Source organism: Schistocerca nitens, chromosome 8 (assembly GCF_023898315.1).
Source record: "Schistocerca nitens isolate TAMUIC-IGC-003100 chromosome 8, iqSchNite1.1, whole genome shotgun sequence".
NCBI lineage: Eukaryota > Metazoa > Arthropoda > Insecta > Orthoptera > Acrididae > Schistocerca > Schistocerca nitens.
In genome coordinates, this window is record NC_064621.1 from 193,256,034 (window position 1) to 193,271,839 (window position 15,806).

The 15,806-nt window shown below is 40.8% G+C and overlaps 1 protein-coding gene across 1 annotated transcript in view; it reads left to right on the forward strand.

The window, feature by feature from the left end:
* Positions 1–1,070: 1,070 nt before the first annotated feature.
* Positions 1,071–15,806, forward strand: part of LOC126199482 (lipase 3-like) — a 104,935-nt gene continuing 90,199 nt past the window's right edge. The window contains exons 1-2 of the mRNA XM_049936404.1: positions 1,071–1,265; positions 5,089–5,293. Coding sequence (XP_049792361.1) covers positions 1,071–1,265; positions 5,089–5,293 — 400 coding nt within the window. The remainder of the gene's footprint in view (positions 1,266–5,088; positions 5,294–15,806) is intronic.

Sequence of the window (15,806 nt, forward strand, 5' to 3'; positions counted from 1 at the left end):
GCATAGCAGTATATTAGCATAGAAAGGGCAAGAGTGGTGTAGGCAGTCTCTTTAGTAGGTTTGTTGCATCTTCTAAGTGTTCTGCCAATAAAACACTGTCTTTCGTCGCCTCCAAACAACATTACCTGTCATTGTTTGAACTTATGTTCTCCGTAATTGTTATTCGCAGGTGTCTAGTTGAACTGGAAACCTTTAGATCTGTGTGATTTATCGTGTAGCCGAAATTTAACGGATTCCTTTAAGTACTGATGCGGATGACCTCATGTGTTTCATTATTCAGGGTCAATTACCACTTTTCTCCCATACAGATATTCTGTCTAAATCATTTTGCAATTGGTTTTGTTCTGATGACGGTAAATGATAGCATCATCCGCAAACCATCAAAGACGACTGCCCAGATTGCCTCCTTAGTCATTTATACAGTTTAGGAACAGAAGAATGCCTTGCGCTCATTTTGGTTTCACTCAACTTTTGTTTGTCCACTACGCTTTGAGTTCGTAAAACCTGTGATGCAGCTGTCTTTGTTTCCGCGGCAATTTTCTAATACGGCTACTGACCCACTGTAGATCCCTTCCGTTCCTCATAACTTTGCTCGGTCTAACTGTCGTAACTGTCCGAGGCAGAGCGCCAGTATGCGGGGTAAACATTAAAGTGCGCATCAGTACCTTTGCTTCTTCATAAATACATGAAAAGGCAGTTGTGACTTTGCCGCAAATCCACCTGCCTAACGCCGGCCGCGGTGGTCTAGCGGTTCTGGCGCTGCAGTCCGGAACCGCGGGACTGCTACGGTCGCAGGTTCGAATCCTGCCTCGGGCATGGGTGTGTGTGATGTCCTTAGGTTAGTTAGGTTTAAGTAGTTCTAAGTTCTAGGGGACTTATGACCTAAGATGTTGAGTCCCATAGTGCTCAGAGCCATTTGAACCACCTGCCTAACGATGAGAACGATGAGAGACGTGAACGTCTGTCTGTCTGTCGCGCGTTATCTGCTCTTTGCTGCGTTGTGTGTAACGTTACGTGGAACTTACAGGTTTTCACCAGCGAAGTTCCCACATGGTATATGTTTTGCAGAAATGCGTGGTGCATCCTGGCTGTTTGTCGTCCTTTCGGCCGTCCTCTGCGGCAGCGCTGAAGAGGCGTCCACGGTGGGCGACGAGAAGAACGTCACTGTCGACCAGGACACAGCCGTCAGCGATGACGGAGTCACAGTCGTCGAGCGAGGTCTGATAGGCGGAGGCCCCGACGATGAGGACGTGCACCTCGACGCGGTAAGTCGTGTTAGTTTGATGTTACTGAGTATGTTGGCGCCGGCTGCGATGTGACATCCCTTGGGACAGCAAATAAAAAGGTATTGCAACGTCTGCGTGTTCGGTTTCCATGAGAACATAGACACCCCACAGGCATAGCGAGTAGCTATAATTTTAGTGGGAAACCTATCACGTTCAGCAGACAATAAATATCACTGAATACACACTTCAGTATGCTCTATGTAACGCCTCTGCTGTCGTGACTATGTGGCGACGTTTAAGATGAATCGTCTGGCCAAGAATCCACACACACACACACACACACACACACACACACACACAATTATAATTTTTGAATGAGACGGTGTTTACCTAGAAATAAAATAGTTCCAGCCCCTCAATTCCGATTAGTTCCGTTAGTCAAATGCTGGAACTGGAAATTCCCTCCCAAATACTCCCAACTCGGAACCCCTCTGCCCCACTCGCAGCCTGCTGGGGTGTTTAGCTGAAAAGAATGAACTTTGCTCTACACTGCCGCAGAAGCTGCAACACCCTTAGGAACTGTGTTTGTTGGCCCCAGGGTACAAAATGTTGTATTGTTAGTCATTCTTTTCTCATTGTCATCGTCGATGAGAAGGCGCTCAGAAGATCTGTCTGTGCGCTCTCTACTTTGAATCCGCAGGTAATAACTGGGCTGAGTTTCGAGGTGAACAACATTCATTCTAGGGTACAACCATGCCCCACCAACGAGTACATACTACTGTTGAACAGCTTCAGCCATGCGAATGGGGTCTCATTGTGGGCACCTGCAGGAAGCTGGGTGGATTATCGACAGACTGCTCTACATGTTGGACACAACGATCAGTGGTGTGTCAGTGTTTTCAACGTTGGTCTATGGAACATTCCCTCACCCGCAGACCAGCTTCTAATCGTCCGCGCAGTGCAGACGTACTTCAAGATGAACACATTTTTTGAAGAGCGGTGGCCGAATGAACATCATCCAAAGACAAATCTGGGCACATATTGGACCTGTTATGTCATAAGGGACCATTGGCAAGCATCTGCTTGCAACAGGATTAAGATAACGTGCGTCTCTGGTCAGGCCACAACTGGCACCATGACACCATCAAAAATTGCTATTCTGGTGTCGCGAAAGAGTTAACTGGAGAGAAGAATGCCGCTCTTTTGTCTTCAGTGGCGAGATAGGTTCTGTCTGTACGCGAGTGATAAAAATACAAGTATATGGCGCAGAGATGGTCAGCTGCCTGCTCGAGAGTGCATTCGCCCACGATATACAGTCTCTGTCCCAGGCTTCATGGTGGTGGTGGCGGGGGATGAGAGAATTAGATACAACTTGCGATCACATTTGTTGTTTTGGGAGGGTAAAGCAACCAGTGCCCGCTACATTACACGGGCTGCTATCTACGTGCTACTGCCATTTCTTCGACAGAAAGATGAGGCGCTTTTTCAGTAAAACAATGCACGTCCACATAACGTTGCTGCGACGCGACGTCTTCTCCGTGGATGTAGAACTATTTCCCTGTCCATTTAACTGGATTATGTTACACAGAAACCAATAAGGGTACAAAAGGAAATAAATATCATCATTCAGTATTATCTATCTCGTCATTTTACTCACTCCACTAGGAGCTCTAACTCAGCCAATTACTGCTGACTAATATTTTCATTTCAACATAGACTATGTTGGTGTTCAGTTTCTTACCTTAAACACGATTCTTAACGCTGTTGAATTGTTCTCTATTTTTCCTACTCTGCCCATTATGACTTCTCATGCTAAATTGCAAATTTTAGTGGTACGAATTAATACACAGAAAAACATGAAAGCATATTTTTTTATGTATTAACTCATAAAATGTTAAACATTGTATGAAATAATAAATTATGACATGTAAATCGAGGAAGGTGCTCCACTTGTCACTGGGAGCTACCTTCCAGCTGGGAAAGACTTTATTTACTCAGTGATTACAGTTCATATAGTTTGATAGGTTGGTTGGTTGATTTGCGGTAAGGGACCAAACTGCGAGGTCATCGGTCCCAGTGGAATAGGGAAGGATGGGGAAGGAAGTCAGCCGTGTCCTTTGAAAGGAAACATCCCAGCATTTGCCTGAAGCGATTTAAGGAAATCACGGAAAATCTAAATCAGGATGGCCGCATGCAGGGTTGAACCGTCGTCCTCCCGAATGCGGAGTCCAGTGTGCTAACAACTACGCCACCTCCCTCGGTATAGTTTGAAACTGTGTAACTATAGGGAATCACTTTCCGTTGAGTTTTCTTTCTTTTTTCCTCCTCGGCTCCTCGATCATGAAAATTTTATTTCTATTGTGTTAATATCTATGAAGTGTCATATTCTCTTAAGACAATCATATTTTGTTGAATCAACCATACTAACATGCTTCGAAAAAATATGGCAGTAGGACAGTCCAGATTAACTTGGGAAAAGATTTAAGCTGTATCTTGCTCGATTACTATTTTTTATGTATATTAATAATGTGTGCGTTAAATAACAAGTGTTTCTGTAAGGCTGGTAATTCAGATTTCTACTTTTCACGCTGATGACCAACATGCAAAGTACTCTGGAATGCAAAGTTTAAGGGCGAAAGTAACTTTCTTATAAAATACGTGTTTGACCATCAGCTGCTTTTATTTTAAGCCCAAATATCTACACGAATTACGGTTAAAACAGTTTAAGCCACAACATCATATCTGACATTACTTAAATAATGGCCACGCCTCATGTGTAGAGTATGTCATGAATTCCAGTAAAAGACACAGGATATTTAGAAGCAAACATACTAATAACAAGCGTAACCAGAGCAGTACAGTTGCTTCTAGAAGTCCTGTCTCGTATACTGGAATTGATGACATACTCTACACATGAGGCGTGGCCATTATTTAAGTAATGTCAGATGTGATGTTGTGGCTTAAACTGTTTTAACCGTTTCCAGAATGAGATTTTCACTCTGCAGCGGAGTGTGCGCTGATATGAAACTTCCTGGCAGATTAAAACTGTGTGCCCGACCGAGACTCGAACTCGGGACCTTTGCCTTTCGCGGGCACTCGTTCGGGCATACAGTTTTAATCTGCCAGGAAGTTTCATATCAGCGCACACTCCGCTGCAGAGTGAAAATCTCATTCTGGAAACATCCCCCAGGCTGTGGCTAAGCGATGTCTCCTCAATATCCTTTCTTTCAGGAGTGCTAGTTCTGCAAGGTTCGCAGGAGAGCTTCTGTAAAGTTTGGAAGGTAGGAGACGAGATACTCGCTGAAGTAAAGCTGTGAGGACCGGGCGTGAGTCGTGCTTCGGTAGCTCAGATGGTAGAGCACTTGCCCGCGAAAGGAAAAGGTCCCGAGTTCGAGTCTCGGTCGGGCACACAGTTTTAATCTGCCAGGAAGTTTCATGTTTTAACCGTAATCCGTGAAGATGGTCTGTGGGTAAAACCGGTCGATATTTGGGTTTAAAATAAAAGCAGCTGATGGTCAAACACTAATTTTACGGCTGTTGACAGTCACCTTTAAAAAATGTTTAAAAATAACTTCCGTCTCAATGCTTATTTCTTTCAGCTACCTTCTGTACATACTGTAGTAGTTCTTTCTGTGTGTGGTCCATGTTTAAGTGAGCTATGTTACTAGGCAGTGAGACATCATGCAAAAGTTACTTTTTCCTTAAGCTCTGCACACCAGTGTAATTGAAGAAGAGAGCTTCTGTGAGACAAACTTTTTTAAATCATTGTACACGGGTAATCCTTAGGAATTAAGACCCAAGTCATCATTCTCATTGTATATTATGAAGTGCACACTAAATCCCTGTTTTAATGTTCTTGCAGCCTGGCCTTCTTACGAAGTATGGGTATCCGGTCGAAACATATGAAGTGACGACTGAAGATGGCTACGTACTGACAATGTTCAGGATTCCCTATGGCAAAAAATCGCCTTTGACGGAAGGAGAACGCAGACCAGCAGTCCTTCTCCAGCACGGTCTCATGAACAGCGCCGACGACTGGTTAATCATTGGTCCAGACAGGGCTCTCGGTAAGTTGATGCTGTGTCCGCAGCCAGTGTTGAAGTTCGGAATCCCCGTTCTTGTTTTATACCCAATTGTGCATGATACTCTGCGTATTTAAGCTATTTCAGTATACACTGTCACACGGCCATACGTTAGTTTTTAGCTCGCTTGTCCATACTAAGAACAGCTATTTATCGTATGGAAAATGGCAGTAGCTTCAAGAAGATCGTCATTTCAATTCTTGATTTATCCTAATCCTTATACGTACAGGTGCTGAGCTAATATGCTAGATCGGTCGCAAACTATTGAAGCATTCGTGTGGTCCGCGGTTCTCAGCTGTATTTTATAATAATGCGCATCTAGCAGCTAAAATTCGCAACCATAAACGTCAGCTAACGTTAAGAGCTTCGTAAGAGTGTAGTTCTCCTGCTCTGTAACACACAAAAAATAATTACTCAGACAGTAATATTTAAACATGTGCTTAATTGTAATTGGGTTGGTCAGTACCGCCATGAGCTAACTAAAGTTGGCCGCTTACCTAAAGGGCAGAGGGATAAGTAGTGCAGCCACCGCAGGGTTAGAGGGTGTGAGAGAGGGACCGTTTTATTGCTTGTCTTCCGAAACTGAGAACTGTGCAACTCTTACCGATCAGCTGATACTGTACAAATCTTAATACGAAATTAACATGGATTCGTGAATGCGCGTTACAGACAAATCTTTGAATCTTCAAATCCGGTACTTGTTTGTAGAAAGGGATATCCCAACCGGAAGAAGCTGCCTGTCTCATTGGAGATAGTGAGTTGTTTTTCAGACGAAAAACCCGCCTTTGAATTATACTAAAGAAGATATGGTTTCATTGGAAAAAGCTTGAAAATTAACAAGTTCCGTGTCTGTTTTTCCTGGAGTTGAAAGAGCAGCAGTTGGTTCCTGCAGTTTCCTGGAAAAAGTGTTCTGACTGAAAGGGAGGATTTCGTTGCCTGGAGATGCTGTTTTTTGAGGCAACTATCTAAATCCAAACCTCGCGAAGTCGTTTGGAAAATGTTGATCATACCACGCCGACTGCGAGGACTGATGGCACTGCTCCAGAAAGAATGAAAGCTCCAGCTGGAAAAGGCAGTCAAGGCATCCTTTTACGTACTGCAACAATAGGTGAGTTTGTTCCAAATGCTTTGTTGTTGTTTACATCAAAGAAATGGGGGGAGTTCCAAGGGGAAACGACGCGAAGGGAATTTAAAGAATGGTTCGTACACTCTCTGCTTCCAAACGTACAAAACAACTCAATTATAACATTCAATCGTGCACCATATCACTCCGTTCAGTTACACAAAGTTTGCACATGCAACAGCAGGAAGAGTGACATAGTGGGGTGGACAGACAAGAATGGCATAAGTTCGTTTGACAGGGAAATGAAAAAAAGCAAAAATGGTGGAAATCGTGAAAGGGCATGAATAATGTAATATCACTTATGAGATTGATAAAATTGCAGAATAAAATGGTCATAGTGTGGGGCGCCTTTCTCCATATCATTGCCATTTTAGAGCAATGGAAATCACGTGGGCTCAGGTAAAATCATACATTGCGGACAGAAATAAAAGTTTTAAATTAAAAGACGACGAAATTTAAGTGCATTAAATGAAAGCACGATGTCTGTTCTTTTGCACATGTCCGAGAGAAAAGACAGCTGATTCTCCTCAATGGGATGGATCCACCACATTCATTGTGGGTGCACAATTACGTCCGACCTCCTGCGGGAATCTCTAAGTAGCGAGCTTAGAAGAATGAACAGGGACTGCAGGTAGGTGGCGCTAGATGGGAATGTGGGTTAGTCGAGAGGCGTGTCAAGCAGCCCGCGGAACTGCGACGAACATAATGTCCGGGTGGCGCAGTGATTAACACAACAGGGGACCTCGGTTCGGTCCGCACGATGTCCTGATGCAGCTGATATCAATAATCCCTTCCTTTACCTTTCCTTTCTCCCCCTCGTCCTTCAATTTGAATAAAAATTGGACAGTATGACTCCCACAAAACGGAACAATATTGTTACACACATATTGTTACATCTTAGATTCGGGGATGGCAGCAGTAGCAGCAGGAGCGAAGACAGTTATCGCCACATTATAGATGTGGCTAATGAATACACTCTCACTTAAGACGGTGGTTCACTATATTCTTCCATGAGATGGAAGTATGAGATACATCTCCGCATTAAAATATGTACTGAGATACTGAAACATCGTAATCTTTACTCTCTCACGACATATATTCCCAAACCTTATATTCGTTTGGATTACGAAGAGACACGTTTCAAGCCTCCAGTGTTATTAGCGGTTGTTCACGCTTTAGTGGCACAACATTGGAACGGCTCTACAATTGTCTTGTGGGACGCTTCGTGTCGTGTGACAGTTGTGAGCTCGAAGATAATCTGGAGGTAGTAGTGTGTATTACGAAGTCATGATGCTCGATATTTTTGCCCTCGATACTGACGAACGTATATCTGTCTCTCTCCCTCTCTCTCAACTGTCAGTACACAACTGATTCGCAAGTAGACTAGTAAATTTTCCTTTGCCGAAATCATAGGTATAACAATAGTCTGCACTTTAAAACTTTTTGTCAGTCGATTTCTTGAATATAGGTGTTCTTGAATCAATTATTTGTGCTGGTTCTAGAAATAACTCCCGTTTTTGTCTATCACGTTAGGCATTTACACAAAATAAGACGTAATTTTTTGACGATTTTTACTTCTGAGCCCACAAACCTATTCAAACACCATTTCATATAAGGCGAGTTTTTCCATTAAAAAACATTTAAAAAATAAAATACATTTAAGAAATACTTTACAGGCCCCGCTCCTAATGTATTTCGTGACTACCTTGTCTAAAAACAAGAAGTCAACAGTGCTCCATTAATTTTTAAACTTTCTCTTCTTTGACTTTCTTGCGGACCCTTGTATATGATGACTCTCCCTCTTCAGCATCGAACAATATTCGACCATTACAGTTGCTTTCAAGGTCCCCTGGTACCTCCTCTCCACCTCCTTAATATCCTGGTGCAAACGTTTACCCTGGGCTTCACGGTAATGTCCCAACTTTTCCGGAAAGTTGTCGATACTTGAGTGTAGAAAGTGGACTTCCAGTCTCATATTACACCCGATATTCTCGAAATTCTGCAACATTTCTTGAGCAAATGCGTTGCAATTAGGACATTTGTTATTTTCAGAAAGTACTCAGCAACTGATCGGAAGGAGGTCCATGCGTCGTTCTCTTTCCTCTTCATTGTCTTATCAAAATCTTTATCCTTTATCAGTTTATTTATCTGAGGACCAACAAAAATTGTCTCGTGTGACGAAGGGAAAATTCTTGGAAAGTTACTTGAAGCAGTCAGTGTCTTAGAGCCGTTACAAACTGCTTCATCCAGCCCAATTTTGTGTGTAGTGGTAGAAGCAAATTTTCTTTTTTATTGTGTTTCTACAAGCAGTCCGCCAGGATATTATTAGTTCCAGACACAAAATTTCTGTGTTCTGGCCAAACTCTCACTCTTCAACGTGTTTTCGTTGTCCAGCTGTCCCATTCGCGTATAAAGCAAGGCGTTTTTGTGGGCCCAGCTTGTTGTCCTAATATTATTCCGATAATTCTGAAGTCTACGTCTACGTGATTACTCTGCTGTTCACAATAAAGTGCCTGGCAGAGGGTTCAATGAACCACCTTAAAGCTGTCTCTCTACCGTTCCACTCTCGAGCGGCGCGCGGCATAAAAGAGCACTTAAATTTTTCTGTGCGAGCCCTGATTCCTCTTATTTTATCGTGATGATCGTTTATCCCTAAGTAGGTGGGTGACAACAGAATGTTTTTGCAGTCGGAGGAGAAAACTTTTGATTGAAATTTCATGATAAGATCCCGTCGCAAGGAAAAACGCCGTTGTTTTAATGATGGCCACTCCAATTCACGTATCATGTCTGTGTCACTATCTCCCCTGTTTCGCGATGGTACAAAACTAGCCGCCCTTCTTTGAAATTTTTCGATGTCATCCATCAGTCCCATCTGATGCGGATCCCACACCGCACAGCATATATTCCAGAACAGGGCGGACAAGCGTGGTGTAAGCAGTCTCTTTAGTAGACTTGTTGCACCTTCTACTTTTTCTGCCATTGATCGCAGTCTTTTGTTTGCTCTACCCACAACATTATCTATGTGAGCGTTCCAATTTAGGTTATTTGTAATTGTAATCCCTAAGCATTTAGTTGAATTTAAAGCCTTCAGATTTATGTGACTTATCGCGTAATCGAAATTCAGCGGATTACTTTTAGTAGTTATGTGAATAACTTCACACTTTTCTTTATTCAGAGGCAGCTGCCACTTTTCGCACCATACAGATATCTTATCCAAATCATTTTGCAATTCGTTTTGGTCATCTGATGACTTTAGAAGACGGTAAATGACAGCATCATCTGCAAACAATCTCACAGGGCTACTCAGATTGTCTCCTACGTCGTTAATACAGATCAGGAGCAATAGAGGACCTATAACACGTCCTTTGGGAACGCCGGCTATTACTTCTGTTTTAATCGATGACTTTCCGTCTATTACTACGAAATTTGACTTTTCTGACAGGAAATCACGAATCCAGTCGCACAACTGAGGCGATATCCATAGGCATGCAGTTTGGTTAGAAGACGCTTGTGAGGAACAGTGTCGAAAGCCATCTGGAAATCTAAAAATATGGAATCAATTTGACATCCCCTGTCGATAGCACTCATTACTTCATGAGTATAATGAGATAGTTGTGTTTCACAAGAACGATGTTTTCTGAATCCGTGCTATGTGCCAATAAATCGATTTCTTAGAGGTAATTCATAATGTTCGAACACAGTATATGTTCCAAAACCGTACTGCAAATTGACGTTAGTGATATGGGCCTGTTGTTCAGCGGATTGTTCCTATTTCCCTTTTTGAGTATTGTTGTGACTTGAGCAATTTTCCAGTCTTTAGGTACGGAACTTTCTGCGAGCGAAAGGTTGTATATAATTCCTAAATGTGGAGCTATTGTATCAGCATACTCTGAAAGAAACCTGACTGGTATACAATCTGGACTGGAAGCCTTGGCTTTATTAACTGATTTAAGCTGGTTTGCTACACCGAGGATATCTACTTCTATGTCTCTCATCTTGGCAGTTGTTCTTTATTGGAATTCAGGAATATTTACTTCGTCTTCTTTGGTGAAGGAGTTTCGGAAAACCGTGGTTAATAACTCTGCTTTTTATGTATGACCAGAATCTCATTGGGTTTTCTGCCAGATTTCGAGACAGAGTTTCGTTGTGGAAATTATTAAAAGCATCTCGCATTGAAGTACGCGCTATATTTCGAACTTCTGGAAAACTTTGCCAATCTTGGGGATTTTGCGATCTTTAAAATCTGTCATACTTTTTGCTTCTGCAACAGCGATCTGACCCGTTTTGTGTACCATGGGGGATCAGTACCATCACTTATTAATTTATGTGGTGTACATCTCTCAATTGCCGTCGATACTATCTCTTTGAAATCATTCCACATCTTTTCTACATTTGCGTGATCAGATCTGAAGGAGTCGAGATTGTCTCTTAAAAAGGCGTTAAGAGCATTTTATCAGCTTTTTTAAATATATGTACTTTTCTTTTCTTTTTGATGGTTGTAGGTGTTTACCACAGATTAGCCATTCGTGTTCCTCATAATGGGCACTTGTTAAGAGTATCTTAATGTTCTCATACGCCTCTCTCAGTTGAAATGAATGGGCCACAGGAATGGACCCACACACGTTCCCATTATGCAGTAACAATCCTTCAGGCTCTTCGCTGATGAGTCTAGAAGACGTTCCCACTGATCAGGATCATGTTCAGTGCCTTAGAAGTGCATTAACTGATTCACATTGCTGCAGTAAACTAAGGAGTCGTCCTCTGAGAATAGAGCAACTAGTTCTTTCTCTCTATGTCCGTACTATGAGTAATGAGTTTCTGGTTCCAGAAGATTCTTAGTTTTTAACAGGGAGCCAAGTATTTCCGCAGATGCTTTAGGCAAATTGGAATCTCGTACGAGATCATTAACTTCGCTCTGACAGAATAATTGTGGAGTAAAGTCATATTCAGATTCGTAGGCCTCACTATCGTCTTCGGCAATTGCATCGGCTTCATTTTCATCATCGTCTTCTGCCATTTTCTCTAAAACAGCTGGAGGAAGAAAAGCAATCAGATCTTCTCCACGTGCAACTGGCCTAACGGCTGAATCAAAGTTTGCCTGCAGAGCACCCCTGAACAATAACTGAGCAGATTACCATTCGTTAAGGCGATTTTTGCGCTACCTCCACACCATTTGAATTGCAAAAGGCATGCTTGGTTCCTTTCCACAATCCTCAACACAACAGCGGCGAACTGTCTTTGGCGCCCATCACCTGTCCTGGTCACCAACTTTCATTTTAAAAGAAGCATGGTAAGCTTTTTTCACAAAGTCTGTTTTAACCATTCTCTGATAAGGCACTGTATAATTTCCACAAATGCAGCAGAAAACATTTGGGTCGTCCGCACACTTGTGTGTTACATTGCAGTAACAGCAAAACAACAGGCGAACTGTTTTATTAATTCTTTTCTTAAAGATGCAGAATATTCGAAATAAAACACTGGTAATGTAAGCTTGTGAGATAAACACAATAACAACTAATATCAACAGGTGTAGCAACCGTAATGTATACAGTGCCATATTGACAAAATTTCCCTCCAACAATATGCATAACCTACTGGCACAGCAATATACTTTGAAGCAGATTACGGCAACGGTGTATGTGATGGAAAAAACTTAAAACAGATTTGGAATCAGCATAAAAAGTTGAGGTAGAATCAATATTAGTTTTCAGTAATCTGATAACATGCAGGCTAGTGTAATGTATCACATATTATGTGAAATTTGAATTTTTGACTGCCTGATTGCTCAATCGAGCAACTATTTGAACATTAAATATCCATACAAAATAAAGTCTTATTGATAAATAAATTGTCTCTTCATGTTGGTCTTTTCATTAGCTGAAAAACTGTACAGTAAAAGTTTCCAGAAGACATAACATTTCTATTATTTGGTTGTAACCTTCATCGAAAGTCAATTACAAGTTAGTTGACCTTCATTCGAAATAAAATGCTTTATATGTTTACAACGAATCTAACATTCTGAAATTTTTAATTGTTTCTTCTAGTTGGTTTTTTGGAAAGGAAAGAACAAAATTTGAAAGTAAACAACGTTCGAGTCAATATTACTTTCTATTTATTATTTGTACTAGACATTTCAAAACAGAATGATTTTTGTGGGCTTCTGTCGTACAGAACAGTTTTTCCCTGGACTTTACTAGTTGCAATTTTTGATTTAGCTCTTAATCTAAGTCTAACATATATTGATGCTATATTTTTAACGACTTTTCTTTCGTTCATATCTTCCAGGTCGAATGCAGAATGTATTGACTGTGGTTTAAAAATATTGTTTTCATAAACAGAAAAATGGTGAGACATTGAATTAACGAACTGAGCATAAACCTTGCCCAGATTTTCCACAGTAGCAAAACTACGAAAATTCTTCTCAAATAAATTATAATTTTATAAACAGTTTCAGAAGCAAATTTAAGTTCTCCATAGAAACTTTCTAACTAAAAGCAAAAGCATCAGACAGGCTTTTTACAATATGCGTAGTCACGTACATGGACATTCTCAAAAATTAACAACCTGGAACACTCACAACACTTAATAAATGGATCAGCATTTGTTAAGAACAGATACTGCTGTCTATTACGAAATATTGTTGATGTAAGTGCTAATATTTATATCATTCAGGGTACAGCAATAATTTAAACATTGTCTTACTGAAGCATCATTTAAATCAAAATTTTCACTCTGAAGATGATGTTACCTAGTGTGCAAGGGAAAAAAGATGATTTGCATTATGAAGAAGATCCTCTTAGTCGTACTGAATCCTAGTCAAGGTTTGTATATCAAAATTATGCAGTCGGTTAGCTGTATACTTCATATATTGAAAATTTATTTATGGTTGTGCCGCCAGAAAAGTTTAAAATTGTGGAATAAAGATGTAATGTCAGAGCAAACTGTCTTATGATATCAGAGTACCTTCTGACTTGTTTGTCTCATATAGAGTTTTTCAACTGGTTAACAATGATATGTAATGGAAAACTACTAAAATTAAATTTCAAATGATTGCTGTTGAAGTGTCCTTTTTTCTTTAATTGAACCATCATCTGGGTCACCACTGAAATCTTTTTGTTTCTTCGGCTTACAGCCATTTGTAAACTTCTCATCTTCTTCCTCAAATTTATTTTTGTTGGTAAACGGAGAGTTGTCTACGTTCCTTTGTTTTCACTAAGTGCTTCAGGAGACCTTACCAAATATATGTCTGCCTAGTTCACATACTGCAAGGAAGGTGATTACTGAAATTTTGCACTCACCATAGTTCACAATTGTAATTGCTTCTCTAGCATACTAACAAACAACACTTTAATGAAAAATGTTGTTTTAGCTGTTATCTCGTTGACACGGTTATACCTTAAATGCTTGTAATGTGTTTAACTTACCTGAGTGCCAACAGATTCTTTTCGGACCAATTATCTCCTTGCAACCATCGTTTTCTGCATGTATTTAGGAAAGTCAAACACAGACGGAACTGCATCATCTGTTAACAATCTTAGTAATGCTCTTGGTCTCGCTTGGTACCAATTGCACTGTAAGAAGTAGCGAACCAGTCATCTCTGCGAATTGCTTGTACCTATAATTTTAGAATTTCCGGTCGAGAAAAGGGAAATCTGCGTAAACAAGAAACAGCTACACAATTGAATACGAGAAGCACCACCAACAGTAGTGTAATTTATACATAAAATACAAAGTGAGAAACACTTGTTCTGAATAAAAATATAAATTACCTATGAAACTGAGCTCCACGTCCTTTCTGTTAGAGTTGTCTACAACCATAAGCTACACATTACTTCACGGTTATACGTTTATAAAAGTAATACGAGTAATTCGTTCACAACTTATTTTCAAACGAGGGAAAGCATGAAACAAACATGATATATAAGAGCGGAGTTGCCAATCTAACAATAATTGACCATCACGATTTTCATAGATACAAAGCACTACAGTTGTCTTTCATGTTTATATTTAAGACCACTGGTTGACCGAAACGGCGTAACAACAAACATCCGTGTAGTAGCGTTCGCAACATAGTCGCGGGTTGTCAAGGACGTTATTTCGGCAGCTCGACTGTAATAGTAAAGTCGATAAATATTCTGCCCGAGATGCTGCCCCACAATGTCAAAAAAAAGTTTGGCGATCACTTGTTTAGGTGTGATGCCGTTTCTATGAGCAAGTGCGTTAACAGGAGAGAGAGAGAAGGTGAGATCTTATAACAGAACGTAGCCTGTTTTAAATCATCAATTCTGTGGATGGTTCGATGCCATCTGTGCTCATTTTATGTTCTGTTCTTATCTTTTATCTCTACGTAATGCTCCTACTGCATTTTCCCTTACAGTGCCCAGTTACATATTCCTGGCTGCTACCAAATGCTCACTGTTTCATTCAGTCCTGCTGTCACACACCCATACGATGCTGTATTGCTAGACTTGCCTTTGAATTTCTTAACAACATTTGATATCAATAATGCTCTTTCATTAAGGAAATATTTATATGCACCAGCCGACCTTTCTCTATCTTCGTTGCTTCGGTCATCATGTGCACTCGTACTTTCTAGGCGGAGGAGTTCCTTTACTTCTCCTACACCTTCTGTTTTAACAGTTTCGAACAGAAGCCAAGCTTTCTACTACTCAGCAGCGCCTTCTTCTTAATTTATGCGTAACTCTACTTCTGCTATGCACAAGTAAACAATATTTGTGATAAACTACGATCCTGCTTACGTCGCCCTTAGCATAGATTCTCCTTTCTTAATATTCCACTTTAGTTAGTCCCTGTTGGCATTTGTATATGTCGTATACTATTCATCTTTTTCCATATTTTAGCTCCACATTTGTCAGGATTACGAATATCACATTTTCTATGACATTCTCACTGGTTTTCAAAATGCTTGGAATGTTTTCTCGACTATTCTTCGGCTTCCTCCCCATTACTAATCGTAGGGAATTGCAGCACATTTACCTTTTCATCTTTTGTAACTGAACAGGTCGTCGTCCAGTATGTCATTACTTTCTACCTACTTATCTGTCTATTAAATACACATTAAATAAATAGCACAGAGCTAGCCTCCTATCTTAATGTCGCCATTTGCCGGACAGACCAGGGCGATATAACGTCACACAATGCGACGCTAGCGAGAAACGACATTTGGAACAGAGCTGCAAGTCTACCGATCAGCGACTGTACCTCACCAGCTGTCCTACCCCTGTGCAAAAAGTTTTGGGGATGATAATTTATTTCACTACCTGGAACTGGTCCAGCTTCTAGAGCGAGGGCAGTAGCACAGTGGTAGAAGCACAAGACTCCTAATCTGGAGGAACGTGGTTTATAGCCTTGTGC